A 24,419-nucleotide genomic window follows, 5' to 3' on the forward strand; every position below is an offset into this window, starting at 1 on the left:
GTGGTTTTCTGGAACCAACTTCTCGTCATTCTGAACTGGGAGCTGTCCTGTCATTTCAAGGTAACTGCACTTTTTTGCTCAGCCCCATGTGTGCCTCTCAAAGGTTTACTGCCTTTGCATGCTTACATATGAGGGGTGCCCTAGTGTCCCCGACCCTACCCCGGTCAGTACCACTCACTTTCCTCTCTTTTGTTCCCCGTGGTTAAGTATATTGATGATCAGATCACACTGAAGTTGTGTTCATTTAGCACATTCTCTTCTTCATCCACAGGGGGAATCTATAAAAATAAGATAGAGCACAAATAAGCATAAACCCAGCCCCAAGTGGATTTCAGGAGAGGGTCTAGGATGCAAGAGCAGGAAGATGCTCTTCGTCTCCCCTCCTTGCTTTATAAGAAACCACTTGCCAATGGCCAGTGTCCCCTGGCGATTTATGAAGGCTATTAATAAACCGCTGCAATTCCCCAGGTTTAAAAAATATACCAGTTGGTAAAAAGCCACAGATTTCCCACATGCTCACAGCTTCCTCCAGGAGTGAGGGGATAGTCCTTGGCTGGGTACCACAAAGAGGGTGGAAGCATCTGCCTGGGGCGTGAGCAGGAAGGGTTCATTATTGCATCACCTGAGATCATTTAAAAATGTGAGAACTCTAACTAAACTTTGAACTGCCTTTTATTATCACCATGAGCTGGCAATTCTAAATAATTTAGTGATAAATTATTCTTCTCCAGTAAAATATTTTATTGGCCTAGGTTGTAATGAACTGCCACAGTCACTGCTGAGTTGTGATAGAATACATGCAAACTTCAAATGAGCATATTATATTATTGATTAATAAACATTTCAAGAGACAACAAGGAGCTCAATTTGGAGAACCACCTCCTTACAGTCAGTCTGTGACACAAGCAGATTCAGCTATACGGGTTTGTTTCAAGAGTAAGTAAGACTCAGAGTAAGTCAGAGTTTGGAATTATTCTATTTTTTGGGGCATAATTCAATTCCAGTTTCCAATCCCTGTAATTTTTAAAACTGTCACTTTGAAATAAACAGGGACAACGTAGTGACTGTGAAGAGGAAGAACCAGAACTTGAGTTAACTGAATTCTACCATTTAATGTGATCACTTGGAACTTTTATTTTTGCTTAAAGTTTGGAACTGTGAATGATGTTGAGAAGCCACTTCACACTCCTGAGAGGCTCTAATCCAGAAGACTGACAATAACACGAGTTGGGGCGGATTTGGAGACACTGGAATCCTCACACATTGCTGGAGGGAGTGTAAAATAATGCAGCCACTTTGGAAAATAGTTTGGTGGTTCTTTAAAAAGTTAAGCAAAAATGTACCATATGGTCCAATCATTCTACTCCTAGGTATCCAACCAAGAGAAATGAAAACCCACCCTGAGAATTACTCTCACTTATTTCTGCCACATTCTATTGTTAAGGCAAGTCACTAGATATGGCCCACACTTAAGGGAAGGAAAACTAAGCCCCACCTCTTGAAAGGAAGATCATCAAATAACTTTTGGACATAGTTTTAAAATGCCACATCCTCTTAACCATTAAGTTTTGTTCTACATTCAAAGAATGTAGGACATTCGAGGGTAGAAAGAGGAATGCAGAGCAAATAGGGGAAAAAGTCCCTCACAAAACCATCAGATCTCATGAGAACTCACTTGCTATCCCAAGAACAGCACAGGGGAATCACCCCCATGATTCAATCACCTCCCACAGGGTCTCTCCCCCAACACGGGGGGATTACAATTCAAGATGAGATTTGGGTGGGGACACAGAGCCAGACCATATCAGCATGGAATTGTTGCTGTCTGCTCACTGTTTCCTTAATGGGGATTTTGTTCCAAATTTTTAAGACTAGAGGACTTAAAAATACAAACTTTGAGATTTATGGGAAAGATTAGGTAGGTAATGATCCAAGGCAGGAAGACAAAGAGCAGATAACATTCAGGGCCTCAACAGATTCCCCTAATTGTACAAACATACTAGGTCTGAAGTTCTGGTTTACCGCGGTTCTCCCTCACTGAGCCACAGGCTTCCATTTGGAAAATTCATTGGTGGAGTGCCATGCCTGCTTGCTGCTGGTGGGATTTTCTTATTGTCCAGCAGCATGCAAGTATTCCTCAGCCCTGGCTCTCTCGGAAGAGGGTTCTGAACTCCCTTGTTGTGGGATTGTGACCTTAACCCTATCCTGAGATTTACAGCCCCAGAGAGGCTCTCCTCCTGATTTGCATAGCTCCTGATGTCACTTTGAGCAGTTTAGTTCCAATCTCTGCAGAACATCTTGACTATGGAATGTGGGAACATGACGAGCTGTTTGTTTTCTATTCCCAATGCCTTGAATAAAAATTACAGTGTTTTTCTATCTTCTCAGAGGAGGAAGGCCCCTCTCCCATTCCCATTCAGTTCTACCAAGCAGCAGCGGTTGCTATGTGTACTATTGTTTAAAATCCCTTCGTTTTATGCAAAAGTATCCTGCTTGATGTCTGCTTTGCAATAATCTGAGCCCTGAACAGTACTCTAGTTATGAGGACTAAAGAACTTAAAAATACGAACTTTGAGATTTATGGGGAAGATTAGGACAGCCACACAGCCTTCTGAAAAGTAAGCAATGCAGTCAGACAATGGCTGCATTTTGTGTGAAATGCCACATAGCTGGTTTGATGTTGGCATTGCGCTGGCTGATGTCTTAGGTGTTGTGTGCATGCCATAGTATACTACGCAATCCCTGAAAACTGGCAGAAAACTAAATAAAAATGTGCCCTCCTTTGCCACTTCCAGTTTCTTTTGAGTTGAGCATTCTGTTTCATGTGGTTCTAGAGGAGAAACATGATTTTGGAGCCTGTGTTTCTTTCATGTACCACCCCAAACTCAGCCTCACCAACTTAGGGAGTTCAGACCCCTCTTCCGAGAGAGCCAGGGCTGAGGAATACTTGCATACTGTGGACAATAAGAAAATCCCACCAGCAGCAAGCAGGCATGGCACTCCACCAATGAATTTTCCATGGAGGAAAAGAGGCTCCAGCAGGGCCCAGTGAGGAATGATGGTATATCCCGCTAGTGGCTGCTCTTTAGAGAACATATTTAATTTCAGATGACTGGGTAGTGTATTTCTCCCAAGTAACTTTGAATTGCCCATCTTCAGGGAAAACAGGGCTTTTTATCTGTGGCTTCTAACTACTCATTGTAGGATTGATTGTTAGGCTTGTTTCCTTTTATCTTTGCCTGTAGATGAGGTGGCAGCAGAGAAAATGGAGGACCACAAGGAAAGCCAAGCAATAGCACAAAAGTCCAGTTGCCCTTTAGTTTTGTCCAGTGTATCCTGGTTGGGTGCTTCCTCATACAACAACTTCAACTAGTGTCTGTTTAGAGATGTGTTCCCTTCTCGCTGGGCTCTCGCCTCGGGCAGGTAATGTGGACGTCCTCTGGGGTCTTCCTTGGGCAGGAAGTTTCTGGCAAAACTATGCATTACGGTATTCTCTCAAAATGGATACCAAACGCAATCTTGGGAATTTCTTCAGTAAATGCTTGATGGGCTCGGAAACCTGAAAAACAAAGGATTAGGGATTTTTCTAGAAGAAAAGGTGAGATTTGGATAGTTTTAAGGGAATACGAGATGAGGAACAAGGTGAAGGAAGGGTTGTCAGCAAGGCTGCCAGGAAGAGCTCTTCTGAATGCAAGACAAATCTCTCCTCCCCAGACAGTCCTGGAAATGTGCAGCCCCCCACCGTCCCAGGAGGAGGGACAGGCGCAGGCAGAAACCCTTCTGCCCAGCCCCATCATTTTAGAAGACAAGGTCAGGTCAACTCTCAGGTTTAGGCTTTTGTATGCGGTCCTGTAATTCCAGGCTCTTCTTTGTTCCAAAAATAGCTCCCACCTACCTGCTGATGCTTGAAATCCATGGAACCAGAGACAAAGCCTCTGATTCCCAATAAAGAGATAAAAGGCTTAATTATGCAAATATGTAGTGGAGTAGTTCTGGCTGAAACTCATTCATATTAAAATGTCATCATTCAGCATTTCAGCAGGTGGGATGACTGAGACACCCAGGGACAGGGTTCTGAAACAGGGTGGCACAAAAGAGAAACTTGCTTCACCTTGCTGGGAGGATAAGGTCCCAGAAAGGAAGGCAGTGAAGCCATGTGCATAACCCCTTTTGCAGGGCTGCTGGGGGCTGACTTTCCAGCTATGCTCGTAGGAAACCACAGGGTGGTGTTTCCTTTAAGATAATTGGATTTAGGAAAATGAATCAGCGCAAGTCCATTGTGTGACTATGGCTGGAATCAGAGGGTCCAGCCACACCCTATAGATAAGTAGATGGAAGTAGCTCTTCTCCCAAGGTGAATTGGTACATTTTTCCTGCCATCATATTAGGTTTCTCACATTATGAAGATGTGGGGGGACTCTCCCTTAGAGTGAGGTGGGCTTGGGATCACTAGGGCCCTTGCTTTGAGATGAAGATGTTGACTTCTTTCCAGCATGGAGGAGGGGCAGATAGAGGGGATGGCAGGGCAGGCTGGATAGGTAGGTAAGAGCCTCCAAGGCCAAGTTTGGATGAATGGGCTTGAAGAGGGGCCACCTTTATTAGCAGCTTAAAGTTATGTTCCACTTCTACTTCTTACCAGTGAGGATTTAACATACCTACCTAAACTCGGACCGGCTCCATAGTGATGCCAAGGGGAGAACCAGGTCTCCTCTCAAAGCCTGGTTGGTGATGAGAGAGCAGAAGGGAGGTATGTCCAGTAGGCGGTGAGCTGACGGGGTCATTGGCAGCCAGCGGCGTCAGTGAGGGGTGGGTGATGAGGACCTTAAAGCTGAGCCACAGGGCCAGCTCCTGGGCACAGAGAAAGGCTCATCTTGAGAACTCTCTGAATTATCTGCGGGCCAGTGGGACATGCTAATTTCTGGAAATCAGGACAACCAAGGACTTGCCCCATTATCATTAGGCATAAAAATGAACTGTAGTGGCCTGGGAAGATGTGGCCAACCTTCATCAGCACGGACGGTTCTCAGAGGACTCGTTGTCTAAGCTGCTGAACCTCTTTTTCTTCACAAGACATAGGTGATCAGCAAATTGATTAACTGATAATTCGCACCAGTGTAGTTTTAGCAATTTGAGTGGAATGGAAGGAAATGAAAGCCCAGACAGTGTGTTGTTTGGAATGGAATCTCCATAGGGTGTTTCCTGACCATCCTACCCAAAACGGCAAATCTCCCAATGCCCATCTCTTTCCTTTTGTTTTGGTTTTCCTATAGAACTTACCTGGTCAATTATTTACTTTTTTTTTTTTACTGCTTTCTCCACTAGATCATAGCTCCATGAGGACAGGGAGTTTTGTCTGTTTTATTCACTGAATGCCGAAGATAAGTATCTAGGACATAATGAGTGCTTCATACATATTTATTGAAAGCATGAAGGAAACAAATGGTCCTATTTGTTGTAAACACGTGGTCAGCATGTGCTAATTTCAGAAACAGTCACAGTTAACTTTTTAGACCAGCTATGTGTTGGTCCATTCTTGTGTTGCCATAAAGAAATACCTGAGATGGGGTAATTTCTAAAGAAAAGAAGTTGGTGGGGCACAGTGGCTCACACCCGGGAGGCTGAGGTGGGCGGATCACCTGAGGTCGGGAGTTTGAGACCAGCCCAACCAACATGGAGAACCCCATCTCTACTAAAAATACAAAATTAGCTGGGCGTGACGGCGCATGCCTGTAATCCCAGCTACTCAGGAGGCTGAAGCAGGAGAATCACTTGAACCCGGGAGGCAGAGGTTGCAATGAACTGAGATCATGCCATAGCACTCCAGACTGGGCAACAAGAGCAACTCTGTCTCAAAAAAAAAAAAAAAAAAAAAAGAAGGGTGGTGAGGGCCGCACGAAGCATCCAATCATGGGGTGTCGTATCACATGGCAAGAATGGAAGCAAGACAGAGGGAGCAAAACAGAGACAGGGGAGGTGCCACACACTTTTAAACAACCAGATTTCATGTGAAGTCAGAGTGAGAACCCACTCATTACTGTGAGGAGTGCACCAAGCCGCTCATGAGGGAGCTGCCCCATGACCCAAACACTTACCCTCACGCCCTACTTCCAACCCTGGGGATTACATTTCGACATGAGATCTGGAGGGGACGGACAAATATCCAAACCATATCAAGCTATTTCTCCATCTTTTGTACAATGGGGAGGGTCGAAGTAGTCAAAACACAAGTAATTTTGTTAGCTTTAGAGTATACTTCACATTGTCCTGGCGTATGGTTCCTTTCTACGGCTTCTAACATTTTAAAACAAATTTTTATTAGTGTATAATAATGTACCTCTTTATGGGGTATAAGTAATTTTTTTTTTTTTTTGACAGTCTTGCTGTGTCGCTCAAGCTGGAGCACACTGGCGTGATCTCTGCTCGCTGCCACCTCCACCTCCCAGGTTCAAGCAATTCTCCTGTCTAACCCTCCCAGGTGGCTGGGATTATAGGTGCCGACCGCCACACCTGGCTAAGTTTTATATTTTTAGTAGAGATAGGGTTTCACCATGTTGGCCAGGCTGGTCTCGAACTCCTAAGTTCAAGTGATCTGCCCGCCTTTGCCTCCCAAAGTGTTGGGATTACAGGCATGAGCCACCATGACCAGCCTATAGGTGGTATTTTAAAACCTTTATACAATGCATAATGATCAAATAAGGGTAATCAGCACATCCATCACCTCAAACATTTGTCGCTTCTTTGTGTTGGAGACATTCTAAATCTTCTCTTCCAGCAATTTTGAAATACACTATAAAGTCTTGTTAACTACAGCCTCGTAACCCTGCTGTGCTATTGAACACCAGAACTTATTCATTCTATCTAAATGTATTTTAGACTCATTAACAAACTTCTCTTTGTCTCTCCCTCTCTCCACATCCTTCCCAGCCTCTGACAACCACCATTCCACTCTCTACTTTCATAAGATCCACCTTTTAGCTCCCACATATGATTAAGGACATGCGATACTTGTCTTCCCATCATCGGGGAAATGCAAATCAAAACCACAGTGAGATATCATCTCATCTCAGTGAAAATGGCTATTATCAAAAAAAAAAATAACAAATGCTGTCAAGGATGCTGAGAAAGATGGATGCTCCTACACTGTTAGTGGGGATGTAAATTAGTCCAGTTATCATCGCAAACAATGTGGAGGTTCCTCAGAAAACTAAAAATATCCCTACCGTGTGATCTATCAGTCTCTGGGTATATATCCAAAGGAAATAAAATCAGCATTTTGAGGAGACATCTGCACCCCCATGGTTGCTGCAGCACTATTCACAATATCCAAGATATGGAACCAACCCAAGTGTTCTGTCAATGGATGACTAAAGAAAATGCATATCCAGGCAGTGGAATCCGGTTCAGGCACAAAAAGAGTGAAATCCTGTCATTTGCAACTTCTATCTTTGTTATGTCCAGTTTAACAAACTGGTTCATTTTAACGAACACTTAAAGAATGATGCAGCAGAAAGTGTCCTAACGGATGGAATTTCAAAGTTAATTAAGGCACGATCCATGCCCTTAAGAGGCTATAGCCTAGTGACAGCGTTAGCCTATCGGGTCAGTGTAGTCACTGGGGACATGAAGGAGTAGCTGGGCATCACTGGACCATTAAGTATGTGGTCAGGAGAGGCAGGAATGACACCGCTTAAGTGAGTGAAGTGATACACCCCCAGCCTTGGGCACTGATCACTCCCTTGGGTTTCAGATCTTCTATTAGTTAGGGTTCTCTAGATGAACAGAACAAATAGGCCATAAATGTGGAGATTTATTTTGAGAAATTAGCTGACATGATTATGGAGACTGAGAAGTCCCATGACCTGCTGGAGACCCACGAAAGGTGGGGTGGTAATTTGGTCTGAGTGTGGAAGCCCGAGGAAAACCCGTGATATAGATCCCAGGCTGAGGGCAGGAGAAGATGGCATGAGACATCCTGGCTCAAATAGTGAGTGAGAATAAAAGGGCAAAGTTCTCTTTCCTCTGCCTTTGTTCTACTAGGGCCCTCAGTGGTTTGGATGTTGCCCAGCCACACTGGGGAGAGTAATTTACAGTTGACCCTTGAACAATGTGGGCATTGGAGGCATCCACACCCCTGCACAGTTGAAAATTTGCATATAGAGTTCTCCAAAATTGAACTACTGACAGCCTACCATTGACTAGAAGCTTGACCAATAACATAAATGGACAATTAACACATATTTTGTATTATATGTATTATATACTGTATTCTTAAAGTAAGCTAGAGAAAAGAAAATGTTAAGAAAATTATAAGGAAGAGAAAATATATCTACTATTCATTTAGTGGAAATGGATCATCGAAAAGGTCTTCATCCTCGCCATCTTCACATAGAGTAGGCTGAGGAGGAGGAGGGCTTGGTCTTGCTGTCTTTGGGGTGGCAAAGAAGTGAAGATGGAAGAGGAGGTAGGAGAGGCGGGCACATGCGGTGTAACTTTATGAACATACATAATAATTTGTTTGATTTTTTTTTTTTTTGCTTTTCCACTTCTCTAAAAAATGTTTCTATATGGTGTCAGCCTTTGTTCCACCATTTGCTTTAGTTTTAGTGCCCATTTCATAGAAGGGTCCATCTTGTAAATGACGTCAAAAGCAGTCTTAAATCAGCAGAAGTCTCTCCCAGATTGTCTGTATGAATTTGTTTTCTGTTGCTGCTTCTGTGTCTTCTTCCTCACCATCTGGCTTGGAAGCCATCAAGTCATCATTTGTTAATTCCTTTCCATCAAGTCATCGTCTGTTAATTCCTCTCATGTGGTGTCTCTTAGCTCTCGAACAAATCCAAGATTCTGAAACCCTTCATCCTCCACCTTTTTGTTTTCGATTTTAATAATATCTTTCATGATTTCCTTGATGGGCTCCGTCATAAATCCTGTGAAATCCTGCACAACATCTGGACACAGTTTTCTCCAGCGGGAATTTACTGTTTTGAGCTTGATGTCTTTCATGGCTTTTTCTGGAACAACAAGGGCATCGTCAATGGTGTAATACTTCCAGATTGTCATGATCTCTACAGGGGTTTTCTCTTACAGCATTGATGATCCTTTCTGCAGAGTACAATGTTTAAGGAGACTTAAGGGTTCGTATGACCCCCTGATCCAGAGGCTGAATTAGAGACATTGTGTTTGGGGGCAAGTAGACAAATTTTGATGCCTTCAGTGTTGAACTCACGGGGTTCCGGGTGGCCAGGGGCATTGTCTAATATTGAAATAACTTTAAATGGCAATCCCTTCCTAGTAAGGTACTTCTGATTTAGGGACAAAGCATTGGTGGTACCAATTCAGTAAAAGCGTTCTTCTTGACTAGGCCTTATTTACAACCAAAATGCTGGCAGTTAATGTTTAACATTTCTCTTCAAGGCTTGAAGTTAGCAGCTTTATAGACATGGGAAATCCTGGTCATAAACCCAAGTACCTTTGACAAAACAATACTTAGCCTATCCCTTCCTGCATTAAATTCTGGCACTTATTTCCCTTTCTTAATAATATTAATAAATGTCCTTTGTGGTATTTTTCTCCTTAGTAGAGCACTTCCATCTGCATTAAAAACCTGTTCAGGCAGATGTCCTTTCTTCTCAATTATTTTCTTAATGACCTCTGGGAGCTCATCTGCTCCCTCTTGGTCAGCAGAAGCTGCTTGTCTTATTATCATGACATTTTTTTAAGCCAAACCTTTTTCTAAAATTATCAAACCATCCTTTGCTGTCATTAAATTCTCCAGGTTTAGATCCTTTGCCTTAATTTTGTTTTAAGTTATCATATAATAACTTCATTTTTCTTCAAATTGTATTAAACCCTGTAGGTATACCTTTCTTGTAGCAATCCTGCACCCACATAAAAGCTATGCTTTCAATACATGATTAAAATATATTTCACTGAAAGTGCTAAGGTTTTCATGCCTGCTGGTATCACTGCAGCCACAGCTTCATAAACTCCCTTTTCTTTCTCATTCTTTGCTTTTTTATGTTTTTACAATGGTCCTCTCCTTGGATTTATTTATCTTCAAATGATGGTCAACCACAGCTGTAGACCGTAATTTATGGTCTGCAAGATATTAAACTTTTTCTTGTAATGTCATGACTTTTTTCTGCTTCTTGGGAGCACTTCCAGCATCACTAGTGGTACTTCATATGGGTTCCCTGGTGTTAGTCAAGGTTTACAATATTGCACAGTGAAAAACACTTAAGAACTGCAAAAGATTACTTTTTATTGTGATAAGAAATTTACCAGAGAGACAAACTACTCACAGGTAGATGAGGAACATCAATTGGCACTTTAAGCAGTTACTTGCAACACTGGAGCTCACTGAAATAGCAACAAGAGGTGGCTTTGAATTTATTCCAGTAGTACAGTATATACTAAAGTTAATTTTATGCAGCTGTGATTTAATATTGCATATTTAAGTTCACATTTCTGTCAAGTGGGAATGGCGCCATGTAAGTTAGTGTGCATGTTTTGATAAATTATAGCCTTTAATAATATATTTTTATATATTTTATGTTAGAAAATGATATCATAGACTAGTGTTTACATATATTTTATGCATTCATGAATACCTAACTTTTTAAGTATTTCTAGGCTACATGGTTTATCTGTGAGTTTTTTCAAATTGTTACAAATCTTCGAAAGTTTAAAAAATATATTTGTTGAAGAAAATCCGCATATAAGTGAACCCACGCAGTTCAAACCTGTGTTGTTCAAGGATTAACTATCCTTTACTGACTCTGTCTACTCAAATGCTAATCTCATCTGGAAACACCTTCACAGATATACTCAGAAACCACGTTTAACCTGGGCACCCCATAATCTCCTAAAGTTGACACAAAATTAACCATCACAGACCTATGCGCCCAGATACTGCTGGGCATCTCCACCTGATGGTTCATAGTCACCACAAGCACTGTGTGATCAGAGCCCATTTGGCCATCTTTTCTAACCTGGCTCTCTCCCTGCCCTGCTGCCCCTGAATTTGCTTTTCCTCTTCTTTGTCCCTATATCAGTTAAATAATTTACCACAAAGTTTTTCCAAGCTAAAAGATCCAGAGTCATTTTGAGGTAATTCCTTTCCCTCACCCTTTCAAAACAAGCTAGTACATAGATCTTATTAGTTCTATTATAGCTCTGAAATATGTTTTAAAAGCTATCTACTTCTTTGCCCATAGCATTTTTCACCTAGACTGTTACAACAGTCTTTTAATTGGATTCACAGATCACTCTGCCCTTCCTTCATCATGCCCGTCCATCCTCAACATAACCGCTAGTCATTCAGGTTACCAACCCAAAGCATCTCCTTTGCACCCTCAGGGGCCTGCGCTAGCCAGGAGAGGATAGACTAGTCTGGCCTATGGGAAGGATTTTCGTTCCATGTCTCGGCCATGCTGGAGTTGTGAGCAGAGGCAAACTGACAGCTCAAGCCCAGCTTATGCAGATTAAAGACGTCCTCGGGCTGGGAGGAATGTTTCAGGCTTAGCACTCACTCATCACTGGGGTAAGCCTACCTCCTATGACAACCAATGGGCATGAGAACAAGAGAGGGAGGCATGAACCTGGCAACCCTGCCTTTCCTGCTGATTTGGGGTTTGTCCTTGGGGATCTCACCAGTAATCTCATCTTATCAGCTCTTGGCATCTTAGGATCATGTAACACCTACACTGATTCTCTCTGGTTCTCTCTGGGTCATGCATGGCATCAAAGGTGTTATTCTGGTTTTAAAAATATCTTCTCTGAGTTAATCAGATGAATGCCAAGTTTTCCTAAATATTCTACATTAATTGGGGGAAAGGAGTGGGTTATAAAGTAAAAAGAAAGGCAAGTTTTCATGGATTAGTTTCCGCTCAGAAAGGACAGGTGGTGAGCCACCTCTAATACATCTAATATAAAAACAAAATGGGTGAAGAACATTGGCAAAGATGGGTCTAACTTTACAACCCTGCCCCTGTGCCTAGCAATGTTCCAAGTCTATCTTATGTCCAAGTCTGTTTGCTGTTAATACTTCAAGTCTGTTTTAATGGGCTCCAAGTCCATTTTAAATCTCTTTCAGCCAAACTAGTGTGAGTTCACTTCTCTGCCTCTTGGGTTTGCTCAACAGATAAAAGTCCAAGCCCTTCCAACTTGGACTTCCAACAGAGGACAGAACATCCTGTCCTCTGACTCCCCTGGGTTCTGCAGAATTCAGAGTGACCTGTCACTGGGTGGTGTATGTATAGATCCTCCTCATTAGTTGTGGATTCTACATTTGTGAATTCACCTACTCATTGATACTTATTTGTAACCCCCAGATCAATACTTGCAGTGATTTCATGGTTATTTTTGAACATTTTCAGAGTGTCAACAAATGTGAGTTGCTGATGTGAATGCACATTCCCAGCTGAGGTCAGCGTGCTCACTGCCTTCTTCTTTTGGCTCACATACTATAAATGTGCCCTTTTAATAGTCTATTAGTTGCCATTTTTTTTTCCCCAAATTTTTGTGCTTTGGGGTGGTAATTTCACTTTTCTAATGGCCCCCAGATGTTGCACTAAAGTGCTGTCTAATGTTCCTAAGTACAAGAAGGCTGGGGGTATGTATACCTCATGGAGAAAACATGTGTGTTAGATGAGTTTCATCCATGCCTGAGTCACAGGGCTGTTGGTGTGAGTTCAATGTTAATAAATCAACAATATAGTACATCCAGAAAAGGAAGTTCACCAATATGTACATGCAGCTGTTCTGGAAAGTGCTGAAGTGACATTTATAGTGCATGAAGAAGCTATGGAAAGGACAGAAAGGCAGCTAAATTTATGAATTTATAAAATGACAACTGATTTTTAAAGTGTAGTGAAGAGAACACTGTTGAGAGGCTGAAAGTCCAAGAAGCTCACAGTTATGTTACCCAGCATCAGGGAAATGTTAAATCCTTCTCTGCTAAGGTTTTATTATAAAGAAATACTACAAATAACTAACTTGTAAGAAATATACATTAAAGAAGGTGCCTTAAACAAACACAGTAAAACAAGGTTACATAGTGATGGGTTGATGAAAATGTTGTGACCCGAGGCTCAGAGGAACCTAATCCTGTATTTCCCCTAGGAGCAATGGTTCCATATTCACTAATTCAGTGTTCACAACAACTTTATAGAAAGGAACTACCACAAATAATGAAAATTGACTGTTCATCAGTTTCTGCTTCACATCATGTCTTCTTTGTATCAACACCTCTACCTACTAGTGTCTCACTCCTATTCACTGTTGAATAAACTTGTGCTAAGTGAATAAAGTCTTACTTATGCAAGCACGTTTTCTAGGGAGATACAGTATTACTGGGAATTTTGAGCCTCAGCTGTGTAACAGAAGGATATAAGCTAGGTGACATCTAGGGGGCTGATGGGTGGGATTATTAGAATGAAAGTAAACACTGTCTTTAAGAAAACCTACGAAGGATATAGTCTGCCTATGGAATGTCAAAAATGGTACATCATGTGTTGTTCCAACTGCATGCCTTTGTAACATACCAATGTTGCAAGGTCAGGTGTTTGTTTCTTCACTCCTTGTGCAGTCAGCACACATTGATTTTGCTTTTGCGTCAGAACGTGACACTCCATTTGGTTGGGGTCTGTTTTATACCTTTACATTTATCTTCCTGAGATATGTATGGCCAGTTTTTCTGTGACTAAATATCAAAGACACAGATAGAACAGTTTTATATCTAAGAATTTCATGAAGAGTGTTTGGAATAATGTAAAAATTTTTTTCCTTTTAAAAATTATTTTTAGTTGACAAATAATAATTGTACATATTTGTGGGGTACACAGTCATCATATATTTTGACACATAAATAGTAATGAGATAAAGGTAATTGGCAGGAATCATGTTTGAATCCATATGACCCATACTCTAAGGACATCCTAGCCTGTGGTTGCTGGAATGACCATCACATTCTTTTCTTTCATTATAGAAGAGAAAAAGCGCCACTGAATTCCTCCTTTGCCTACTGTGAAAGCAAAAAGTAACAGGGCAAAGTGTACATGAGATAAGCAGAGAGCAGAGTTGGGACAACTTTTGTAGGGACACAGGGTCTTCTGGGCTTCTGTGGCTTTGGAAGCCTGTGCCTGGGAATGTCTGAGAGCCCCTGCTTTCTTAAGGGCTATCTCCGCTGATATTTAGAAGTGAAGCCCAGAGTTCAAGGGTAGAAGGGAAGAGATTTAGAGTTGTTTATGGCTACGTTTCATGGTCTAGTAATACCGCTGTAAGTCACTTCATCAAATCTTGATTTCTTGTCTACTTAACAAAAATGGAATGTAGCTAAAGAGTTTACTAAATCCTGATAAAAAATATGAATGTTTTTATAACTTCCAGATTTAAGGACAAGTAAATTTAAGAAAAAACCCCCAGCCATCACTTTAATTCCTTAGACCCAGGGTAAGGCACCCAGCCTGACAGTGAATGTCTATTGACAACATCCTTGTATTTGAAGACAGAATTGACTATAGATGGTACCAGGAAGTCAAGGTCATGGAAAGCTATCTTGAGAGAAATCTTCCTCATGAAGTACGTTTTCCATTTAAAGATGAAGCATGAAAATCAACATCTATTTTATAGAAAATAGGAAATATTTAATATATATAAATTTATTTGCCCTGGCAATTATTTATTTACAATTGATGATTGATGCCAACAATTGAGGTAAAAATATACATGAGGTATAAATATAATATTTAAATGCAATATCATACTTTATTTCCATTGGCAAGATAACAATGAATAAAATACTATGGTATTTGACAAACAAGCTTGATGCGTTTTCTCCTTTCTTTCCCTTTTTCTTTTTTTAAAAAGATGCACCGTGTTGTTAGGCAGTGGTGGTGTGATTACTTTGTGCACAAAGAAAAAAGGTAATTTGAAGAGGGGGAGAGTCAGAAATACAATCACATTTGTTTTTATTCTGTTTTAGGGATCTTCTAGGTCCTTGTTTCTAAGTGTGGTTTTAGGCCAGCAGGATAGGCATCCCTGAGACTCCTCACAAATGCAGAATCTCAGGCCAGCCCGGATTACCTGGAGCAGAGTCTGCAGTTTCACCAGATCCCCAGGCAATTTGTGTGCATGTGAAAGCTGGACAAGCGCCTCTCCGGGTGATCCAAAGCCACTCATCCTCGTGTGCCTATCACATTTTCCAAACACATCGGATCCCGTCTCTGGAGCAGGACCAGTGTTTAGCTAGATTAAACTTCACTAGAGATCTTGCTGATGCATACAAAATAATCTTGCATACATGGTTATATCTAAGATGTTATGGCAGAAGTGACTTTGTTTTGCTCACAAAGCATTGCCCAAATGGCAAATTACGGATTTGCTGTTACTTTCTTGTAGATATGGGAATAAAAAATTTCTAGGTCGTAATTCAAACTGTATGATTTTCCTTGCACCATACCAAACTCGTAGAAAACATTTTTATTCCTCTCAATAAAATAATTGCACATTGCTAACAGAAACATTATATAAATGCATATAATACAAAAACCTGAAAACACTCATTTGCTTTTCCTTTTTTTCCTCCAACACAAGTTGCTAAATCATATCAATCTCTATTATAAATGACCAAAGAAAACCTCTCTCCCTGAAATCAAACACACAATAAGTTATCTTTCTCTCCAGAGCTGCTGAATTACAATAAGAAGCACATTAGATCCATTAGCAGTCGGCTAAAGGGAGTCAATTTTCTTAGTCTGTACAATAATAAATAAGGTTGGGTCAAATGCATAGGTAGCTTGGACTGGCTAGTGAAGAAACAGAGAAGAATTAATAAACCCTATTACACTTTCTAAAACTAATCAAAGAACATAGTTTTGGTCTTATGTTAGTTAAAAACCCTGTCTTTCAGATTGCAAAAGTTTAATGAATTACATTTTAAGAACATCCTACACATAGCAAAATACGAATTCCCTGAAGCTGTAATGATCTAGGATTTGAACGGAACGGCCATCATCTCCCCTCGTGTTGTGGTGTCCAGAGTTGAATTCAGTGCAATGAGAAAATACCAATTAACTGTGACCAAATAGGCCACTGGTCAAATAGAACAACAACTTCACAACATTATGAAATGAATGTATAAAAACTTGAGGCAACACAGGAGCTCCCTTTGGCTGTGAATAAGTAAAAGCTATCGTATTCATCTTGACTTGGGGTCTGTAGTGGTGGGCATGGGAGTGGGAAGTATTGCTTCTGTTTCAGTCATTCTCACTGATTCCAGTGGTCCACATCTTACTGAAATTGCTTCTCATTGGGCTGAGTGGCAACTCCTCATCTAGCCTTACATTTGGTAATGACTTCTCACCCACTGCTTTGCTTCGAGGAGGAGTATTCTTTCCCTGCTTCATCCCAGAACTCTACTCTCAGTTTTTGAATAACAGAAACAAAGCATCAACACATAAGTCCCCTTTAATGTTATTTTCCTTTGGTTAGCTAATCTTTGGTTAGGCATCAGGGCATGTTCACACCTTGGTGTTAGCAGCAGGTTCTGCACAGCTTACAGGACAGTAGAGAGATGGGGCCCAGTGCCACTTGGAAAGAACTATGTGAGGAAGGGACTCACTGAGTCAGACACCATCCTTTTCAAAACACACAATTCTATATAAAATTGGTATTTTACATATATACAGTAAAGATGGAGATATACACACATATGTACATATGCTATACATACATTTATTTACAGTTAAGTATACGCTTCTTAGAAGCCTTAAAATAGCAAATTAGGCAATGCGCAAGGAATAATCCATTTAATTTTAAGCAACATAGATAAATGTTCTCATTTTAAAATTATATTAGTAGGGATGTAGCCATCTCCAGGAAGGCTAGGAAAGTTCTTGGAAATTCTTGCACCTCCAGCATTCCAGCTTCTTAACGTTTCCATTTTTAGGCATTAACCACATCCGTCAGTTCCTCTTTCTCCTGCGTTCTCACGTGCACACTCCCTTCCATACGTGTTACTTTAGTTTCCTCTTCCCTGAGTTGGATGTCACACTGGGGAAAACTCAGATTTTAGTTTCTGGGCCCTCAGCAATGAGGGGCTGGAAAGAGTTTCTAATCCTGGCAACTTCTGCTGCACACAGATGTCCAAAGCCTTTGCTGTACCATTCTGGGGAGTGACCTCTGTAGGGAAAGAAATCAGAAAGGGAGTGGGAAAGTTATTTTTCCAAATCAGAGCAATTAGTCATGGTGGACAGGGCTGCCCTTGGGCCCCGATGACTAGTGCATCTGCAGACAACTCGGGCTGCCACCTCCAGGGGCTCAGGACCTCATTCTGTCATCAGGGGCCTTGAACACGTCCTGGCTGCCAAGTATTCATGCCGTCTTTTCAGTACTCATCAGGTGCTTTAAAATGATACCAACACCTCAGGGTAAAGTGAAAAGATTCAGATGAAATCCAGAATTTACTGTGAAAATTCCGTTATGTCTACCCAGACCAAGTACTGGGTTTAGCATCATGAATGCCTTGAGGGGATTGGATTCAAGTTAGTTCCTTCTCAAAGAACTCTCAGAGGGAGCAGCAAAAGGGGACAGGCATAAAAGAAGCACACAGTCGGGGGCAGTGGCTCATGTCTGTAGTCCCAGCACTTAGGGAGGCCAAGGCAGACAGATCATTTGAGGCCAGGAGTTTGAGACCAGCCCGACCAACATGGCAAGGCTCTGTCTCTATAAAAACATTAGCTGAGTATGATGGTGGAAACCTGTAGTCTCAGCTACTGGGAGGGTGAGGAGGGAGGATCACTTGAGCCCAGGAGGTGGAGGTTGCAGTGAGCCCTGATGTCACCACTACACTCCAGCCTGGGCGACAGAATGAGACCCTATCTCAAAAAGAAACATAAGAGAAGAAAACTCTGATTTACTGAGCGTCTCCTATGTGTCAGGCTCTGTTACTGGTGGGTGTTTCATGGGAGAAACAGAAATATAAGTGGGCAAAAAAACAGAAAATAAAAAACGGCAAAGGGCTGAGGAGAGATGTCAGAATTTCAGCAAAGGGGGAAAGACAGAGGGGAAAAAATAATGAAACAAGAAACCAAATCAGGGTGACATCCCTGCTGGATGTGCCACTGGGGGAGTTGGCACTTACTTCAGGTCTATCCTGCAGATGTGAGTCAGTCTTGACTTGCCAGAGCCACATGGTTCTATCAAGTACTGGGAGTCCATCACCACCGCTCTCACGCCACCCAGGAGCTGCGCTTCCTCGTGCTCCACAGAGAGGGACACCAGGGTACACATTCCTTTTGGCAAATCGGTCTTCCAGGTCCTTTAGCAAAACAATCCGCAAATCAGAGTCATGACTGAGGGAGGAAGAAAAACCTGAACACAGAGCTAAGGTTTGTATTGATATTTTTCCTGGGCTCGGATTCCAATGCTAGGGACTTGGATTAAGATGATGGTTTTCATAAGCTTGTGTAAAGTTTATACAGAGGATTTCAAAGCAAGGATCTCAGCTCTGATACTTTGAGGCCAGACGTGGTCTTGCAGCTTTCCCATCTGCATTTGGAACCCCCAGCCCTGCTCAGCTGCAGAGGCTCCTGCCTATTCTCGAAGAGGTGGTTTTACAGTTTAGGAATTAGAACTCACTCATTCGATTCATTCAGCAGACATCAATTAAGCACATAGATATGCCAGGCTCTGAGAAGCCACCAAGGACATAAAGCTATACACAGCCAAGGAGGAAAAACTGACAACTCAAAACAGAATTCCAAAAGCACCGGGGCAAGTGCACTGACAAGGTTATGCATGGAGAGCTCTGGGATCACATGGAGCGGAGCTGCGGGAGGAATACAGAGAAGGCTTCCTGGAGGAGGGGATGCTCAGGGAGAAGTGAACTGGTACGCTTAGCTTGAAGGAAATGAAACATACGTGGGCCTGCTTATTGTCTTCAAATATGTGAGTGGCTCTTGAGTGGGAGAAAAATGAATATAGTCGATTTGACTCCACAAGGCAGAGATAGGAAGGCGTATCTCTGTGCAGGAGAGAAGCATTGTCTAACAATGTGCACTGTTCACAAAAGAAATGGGCTGCCCTGTGAGGCAGTGAGTGCCCTGTTCCTGGAGCTATTCAAGCAGGTTGTGGATGGGGGACAGGGGCTGTGCCAACGTCTGTGTACCTCTAACTTCCCTTTCTACCCTAGAGATCTATAATAATAAATTGTATTAGTAGAATTTCTGGCTGCGTGCAGTGGCTCATGCCGGTAATTCCAGCACTTTGGGAGGCTGAAGTGGGCAGATTACAAGGTCAGGAGATCAAGACCATCCTGTCTAACATGGTGAAACCCCTTCATTACTAAAAATACAAAAATAATTAGCTAGGTGTGGTGGCACGCACTGTAATCCCAGCTACTTGGGAGGCTGAGGCAGGAGAATTGCTTGAACCTCGGAGGCGGAGGCTGCAGTGAACTGAGATTGTGTCATTGCACTCCAGCCTGGGCAACAAAGTGAGACTCCGTCTCAAAAAATAAAAAAAAAGAATTCCCATTATTTACTCCACAAATTCTATTCCTTTACTAAGTCATCTCCTCCATGACTTCACCCTGTCCTTCTACACCAGGAAGAGAAATGAGATATGTGCTCAAGAACTTGGGAATAGGCAAGCCCCACACAAATGCTCAGCAACTTCCATGCTGTGACCACTCTTTTCATGAACGATGACATGCTAAATCGTGAAGACTGAAAGCTGTAGCGATTTGTAGGGATAAATGGGAAAATCTCCAGCAACTCTCAACGGAAGCTTCCAAGGAGCTAGCAACGGGTGTGACATGAGAGACAAATGTGGCAGTCCTGAAAGGTGACCAGCCTCATACGTGCTAGCCTAAACAGGAAGATGCTCTGAAGACATGATGCATTTCAGTCCTGTGCCTCCTCACCACACTTGTCACTTTCCACCTCCTTGTATCCGACGCATAAGGAATTCCTGTTGGCAGGAATCAGATCTGGTTCATTGCTAACTCGTGGAGGGCTGCACCTCTTCTCCTTATGGTCCCCCCACCACTTCTTCAAGTCTTGAATCAAAATTAGTGCAGTGAGACCACCCCCTGACCATTCTATTTAAAATTCCATCCTTTACTATCTCCCTATCTTATTCCTCCCAGGATAAGTAAGCCCATCTCCCTTTCTTACTTTTTATGAACTTTCTCTTCCCAGTGAAATACAAACCCCAAGAGAGCAGGAGAATGGTTTGCTGCATTCACTTGTCATACCCAGAGCCTATTACAGTGCCTGGCACGTGGGTGTGATGGAATGAAGCACTAATACATAGCAGGCTGGTGTGGGTGCCAGATGGATGGAAGGAGGGAGGTTCCACACACAGACTCAGGCCCTCAGCCTCCTCTGGAGGGAGGGAGGAGGCACGCTACGGCATGAACCCATCCCTCTGGCAGCCATCCTGCAACAACTCTTCAACTTGCCACTTGTGGAGCGAAAGCCTGAAGTTTAATTCCACCAGATGACTAATGTCCTAATAACTGTGGTAATATGCCACCCTTATAAACTGTCTGTATTCTCCGCCAGGACCTCAAGGAAGCAGAGATAAATACATATATTTAGGGAATATTCACCTTTAAAAGTCAAGGTTCCAAGGGCCAATTCCAAAGTCATAAAGAGCTCATGTGAAAAGTAACCTTTAGTTTGCCATCAAAACTGGTTTCATAAAGGAAGTGTTTTAAATACACATTTGGGAATTTCACAATAGGTTCCTTTGACATCGCTGATCTGTGACATGAGACAGGGTTTGCCAAGATTTTTCCATAAAAAAAGGATATATCGATCTAATTACCTTTTATTCAGGTTCTTTAGTACCCTCGATTTCTGTTCTTGTGGACGTAATACTGCACTTCTACTGTACAAACTTTCTATCATTGGCCAAGCATTCCCTTCCAAACCCCAAGAGCAGGTGTCTGAAACTCAACCCTTACATCAATCAGAAGCAGTATTTCCTTGGCAGACACAGAACCAGCAACTCTTTCTGGATCTCCAGGGCAGTGCCAAGGTTTCTGAGCGTGGTAACCAGCTATAAGCATCTGAAGTTATACAGCTGACTTCTGACGTCATACCTACTCCAGTCTTGACAGTTACACACACTTTCCCACGGGGGAGAAAAGCAAGATCAGAAGAAAAGCCAGGGAGATCCATCTGCATAACTTGGCAGAAAGTGCTACTGGACAAACAGCAGCTTTTTCTGGGCCATCTGTTCTGAGGAAATGAATAATAATATTTATGGCCTAATAAACTGTGTCCTCCGCAAGGAGAGGGGCCATCAGGGTGCCCTGGCAGAGCTGTGGATGGGATGAAAAGACGCAGGAAGCCCGGCATCAACATGGGAAACTCAGCTGTCTCTGAGGGAAACAAGAGCCGGCTTGGTGTTCCCCGTGGAGGCTGGACTTCGGTGGGAGATCCCAGGAGGTGTTCACATCTGCAGCTCACATCCTGCCTTTGGAACAGAACATCATAAACCCTCGAGTCAGGCTCACCTGAGAACCACGAAGTCTCTGGCAGGATGGGGGGCCATGCTGTTCAACACGTACTGGTAGATTTCTGTTTGTCGGTCTAGACTCTCCACAACCTTCCACTGCACAAAGTCCTCGTCCCACAGGTGCCGCTCTCTCAGCACACGGTTCAGGACCACCGAGGGGGGCGCTTCCACCTCCACAGAAGCCTTCCACAGCTTCAGCGGGTTCCCGTCGCCCACCTTGGGAAAGACAACATCAGAAGCTGAAGAGGCTGTCTGGGATATGGGTCCAACAGTTTTTGTTTGGGCTTTTGGTTTTCCTACCATACTTTGCTGGATATTCAAAAACCATCACTGATTATGTAAATTGAAAGTGATGCTACATACCTCAGATTCAACATTTTAGCCCTTAAGCTGAAAAGAATAATAATGTGGCCGGGCGTGGTGGCTCATGCCTATAATCCCAGCACTTTGGGAGGCTCAGGTGGGCAGATCATGAGGTCAGGAGATTGAGACCATTCTGGCCAACATGGTAAAACCCCGTCTCTACCAAAAATACAAAAATTAGCTGGGTGTGGTGGCGCACGCCTGTAATCCCATCTACTCGGGAGGCTGAGGCATGATAATCAGTTGAACCCTGGAGGTGGACACTGCAGTGCGCTGAGATCGTGCTATTGTACTCCAGCCTGGTGACAGAGCGAGACTCAGTCTCAAAAACAAACAAAAAATAATGATGATGATAAAAATGCTAATCCCCAACACGCATGGCCGTTACTATGTGCCAGGCACTGTTCTAAGTCACTGGTTTTTAAATGAGCCTTCTTCCGTCAGAGGTACTCTTACAACATCCATTTTGCGGATGGGAAAACCGAGGCACAGAGGGATGTGTGACTTGCCCAATATTACACAACTCAGGGCTAGAGACAGGACTGGGATCCAGCCATCTGGCTCCATAGTCTGCCCTCTGATTATAGGCAACAGGTCTCTGGACTGAGCCTTTGAGTGGTACATGTGCCTTAACTGTGCCAAGCCCTGTAGACACTGCAGCCATTTTTCAATGCAAGAACAAATGTCTGATTGTTAGCTGTGGCTTTCTGGGGGTGATCTTTCTCCATGCCCTGAGATTACCTTTTTGAAAGCAAGGTCTGTATTGTCGGTGCTGGAGCACGTGACCCATCCCTTGAACTTCTCCTTGGCTTCTTTCTGGAGGCCCTGGATGAGATGGTTCAGGTAAGTGTGGAAAGTTGCCCCACTCTCCTCCAGCTGTGTCCCCAATTCTTTCAGGGTTGGCACGTGGATCTCAGCCTCCACATACGAGTTACGAGACTGGGCCACCAACTCGTGTGGAACCTAGACCAATGGATGCACGAAAGGGCAACACACTCAGCCAGAGAAATGCCGAGATTCAGAGAAAGCAAAGCCATTTCACCCACAACCTGGCCTGGAGCCACAGGCCGAGGGCCCCAGGGCCGGAGATGTTTTTCTAAGATCACTGCCAAGGCCAGGAGGGGCCTTTCTAAAGTCAGGAAATACACATATGTTTCTGAGGCTGTATTTATTATTCAAAACATTGCAATGACTTCCTCTTCATTCTTTCCATTTCCCTTTTATTTTACTTTCAATGTCTTTTTATCCAGTTCGGCAAAATGTGGGCTCAGACTTGACCCACTGTGAATAAGACTTAAAACCGATAGACTTGTGAAGGGAAACATCAAACATGACTTGGGCATAGCTTGACTTTTTCAGCACACTTTTCCCATTGACAAAGGCCAATTCTATCACAGAAGTATGCCACAAGTCTGGTTCACTTACTTCTTTTACATGTCTGTGGCTGTATTCATAAGCTCTCATTAGTTCTTAGCAACAAAGATTGCTCAGTATCATAAACACACTCACACAGACGTTTAACCTAATCAAGTCCCAAGGAGAAATCAAACAGAACATAATTGGCTGGCTGGCCTTGAACCTGACAATGGCAGGTGGTGCAACTGTCTGCAGGAAAACCATCAGCACAGTAACCCCGCATGTCCTTGTCAAAGCCTCAGTTGTATAGCTAGCTCCTCCCCTTTCCTGGAAGCAAAGACCAGAGCTATAGCATATACTATTGTCAGGATAAAATCAGGAACAAACAGAAACTGTAAATGTAGCAACAATCCCGGGTGTCTTATCTAGTTCCAAGAGCTACAAGGGAGGTGGAGGTTCAAGCCTTTTGCTCACCTCAAAAAGTCTGTCGCATTCCATGATCATGTGCGCAAGCCCCTGCGCTGCTGCCAGATTCTCGTTGAGGTCCTTTTGATCTGGCTTCCCGGTGGCATATTTCTTCTGTATGACTCTGGAATTGAATGTGAGTGTGCTAAGAGGCTCCCACACCAAAGAGCTTGTCACAATACCAAACTCATCCCTTTGGCTTTCTGTTTATACCCAGATGCTCTCCAGATCTCATGCTTTTGCGTTTCCAAATAAAAACAATGATCACATATCTTAGATATTCTGAATCCAACTAACAGTCTGACAGTTCACAAGCAAAAATCTTGGAAAACCAAAAGGGCAGGAAGAATGGTGGGGGAAGAAATTAATCTGTTTTTCCAAAGTTTGAAACCCCTTAACTGCAAGCTCCTGTGCTTTGGTCTTAAATATAGCCTTTTAAATTAAAGATCGTAAAATACTACTCTGTGAATGTTTTCCTCCTCACTCATGCAGACGAAACAAAACTCAGTCTTTCTGGATCACAACTGGCATTCTTCAATGCTAGCTCAATAATCCCGTGAATCTGAGCCCTGTGAATTAGGGTGCCTCACAAGATTTTCTGATTATGAAGAGTGTTTGACAAATCCTGAAGTTGCAATGTAGCATGAGACACATTTTATCTATCTATAATCTATTATCGATCTCTATTATCTACCTATCAATCATCAATT

General features: G+C 42.7%; 1 protein-coding gene across 20 annotated transcripts in view; it reads right to left on the reverse strand.

Annotated features, from left to right (window-relative positions):
* Positions 1-14,620: 14,620 nt before the first annotated feature.
* The window catches only part of STARD13 (StAR related lipid transfer domain containing 13), a 554,175-nt gene continuing 544,376 nt past the window's right edge, over positions 14,621-24,419 (reverse strand). For 17 of the 20 annotated variants that reach the window (XM_078375278.1, XM_008998115.5, XM_078375280.1 and 14 more), the window contains 5 exons: positions 23,719-23,833; positions 22,630-22,851; positions 21,524-21,741; positions 18,140-18,316; positions 14,621-17,178 (listed from right to left, as the gene is read on the reverse strand). In XM_078375278.1, coding sequence (XP_078231404.1) covers positions 17,061-17,178; positions 18,140-18,316; positions 21,524-21,741; positions 22,630-22,851; positions 23,719-23,833 — 850 coding nt within the window. In that variant the 3' untranslated portion in view covers positions 14,621-17,060. The remainder of the gene's footprint in view (positions 17,179-18,139; positions 18,317-21,523; positions 21,742-22,629; positions 22,852-23,718; positions 23,834-24,419) is intronic. The other 3 variants (XM_078375281.1, XM_008998116.5, XM_078375286.1) reach the window with 1 other exon arrangement.

This window comes from Callithrix jacchus, chromosome 5 (genome assembly GCF_049354715.1).
Source record: "Callithrix jacchus isolate 240 chromosome 5, calJac240_pri, whole genome shotgun sequence".
Lineage (NCBI taxonomy): Eukaryota > Metazoa > Chordata > Mammalia > Primates > Cebidae > Callithrix > Callithrix jacchus.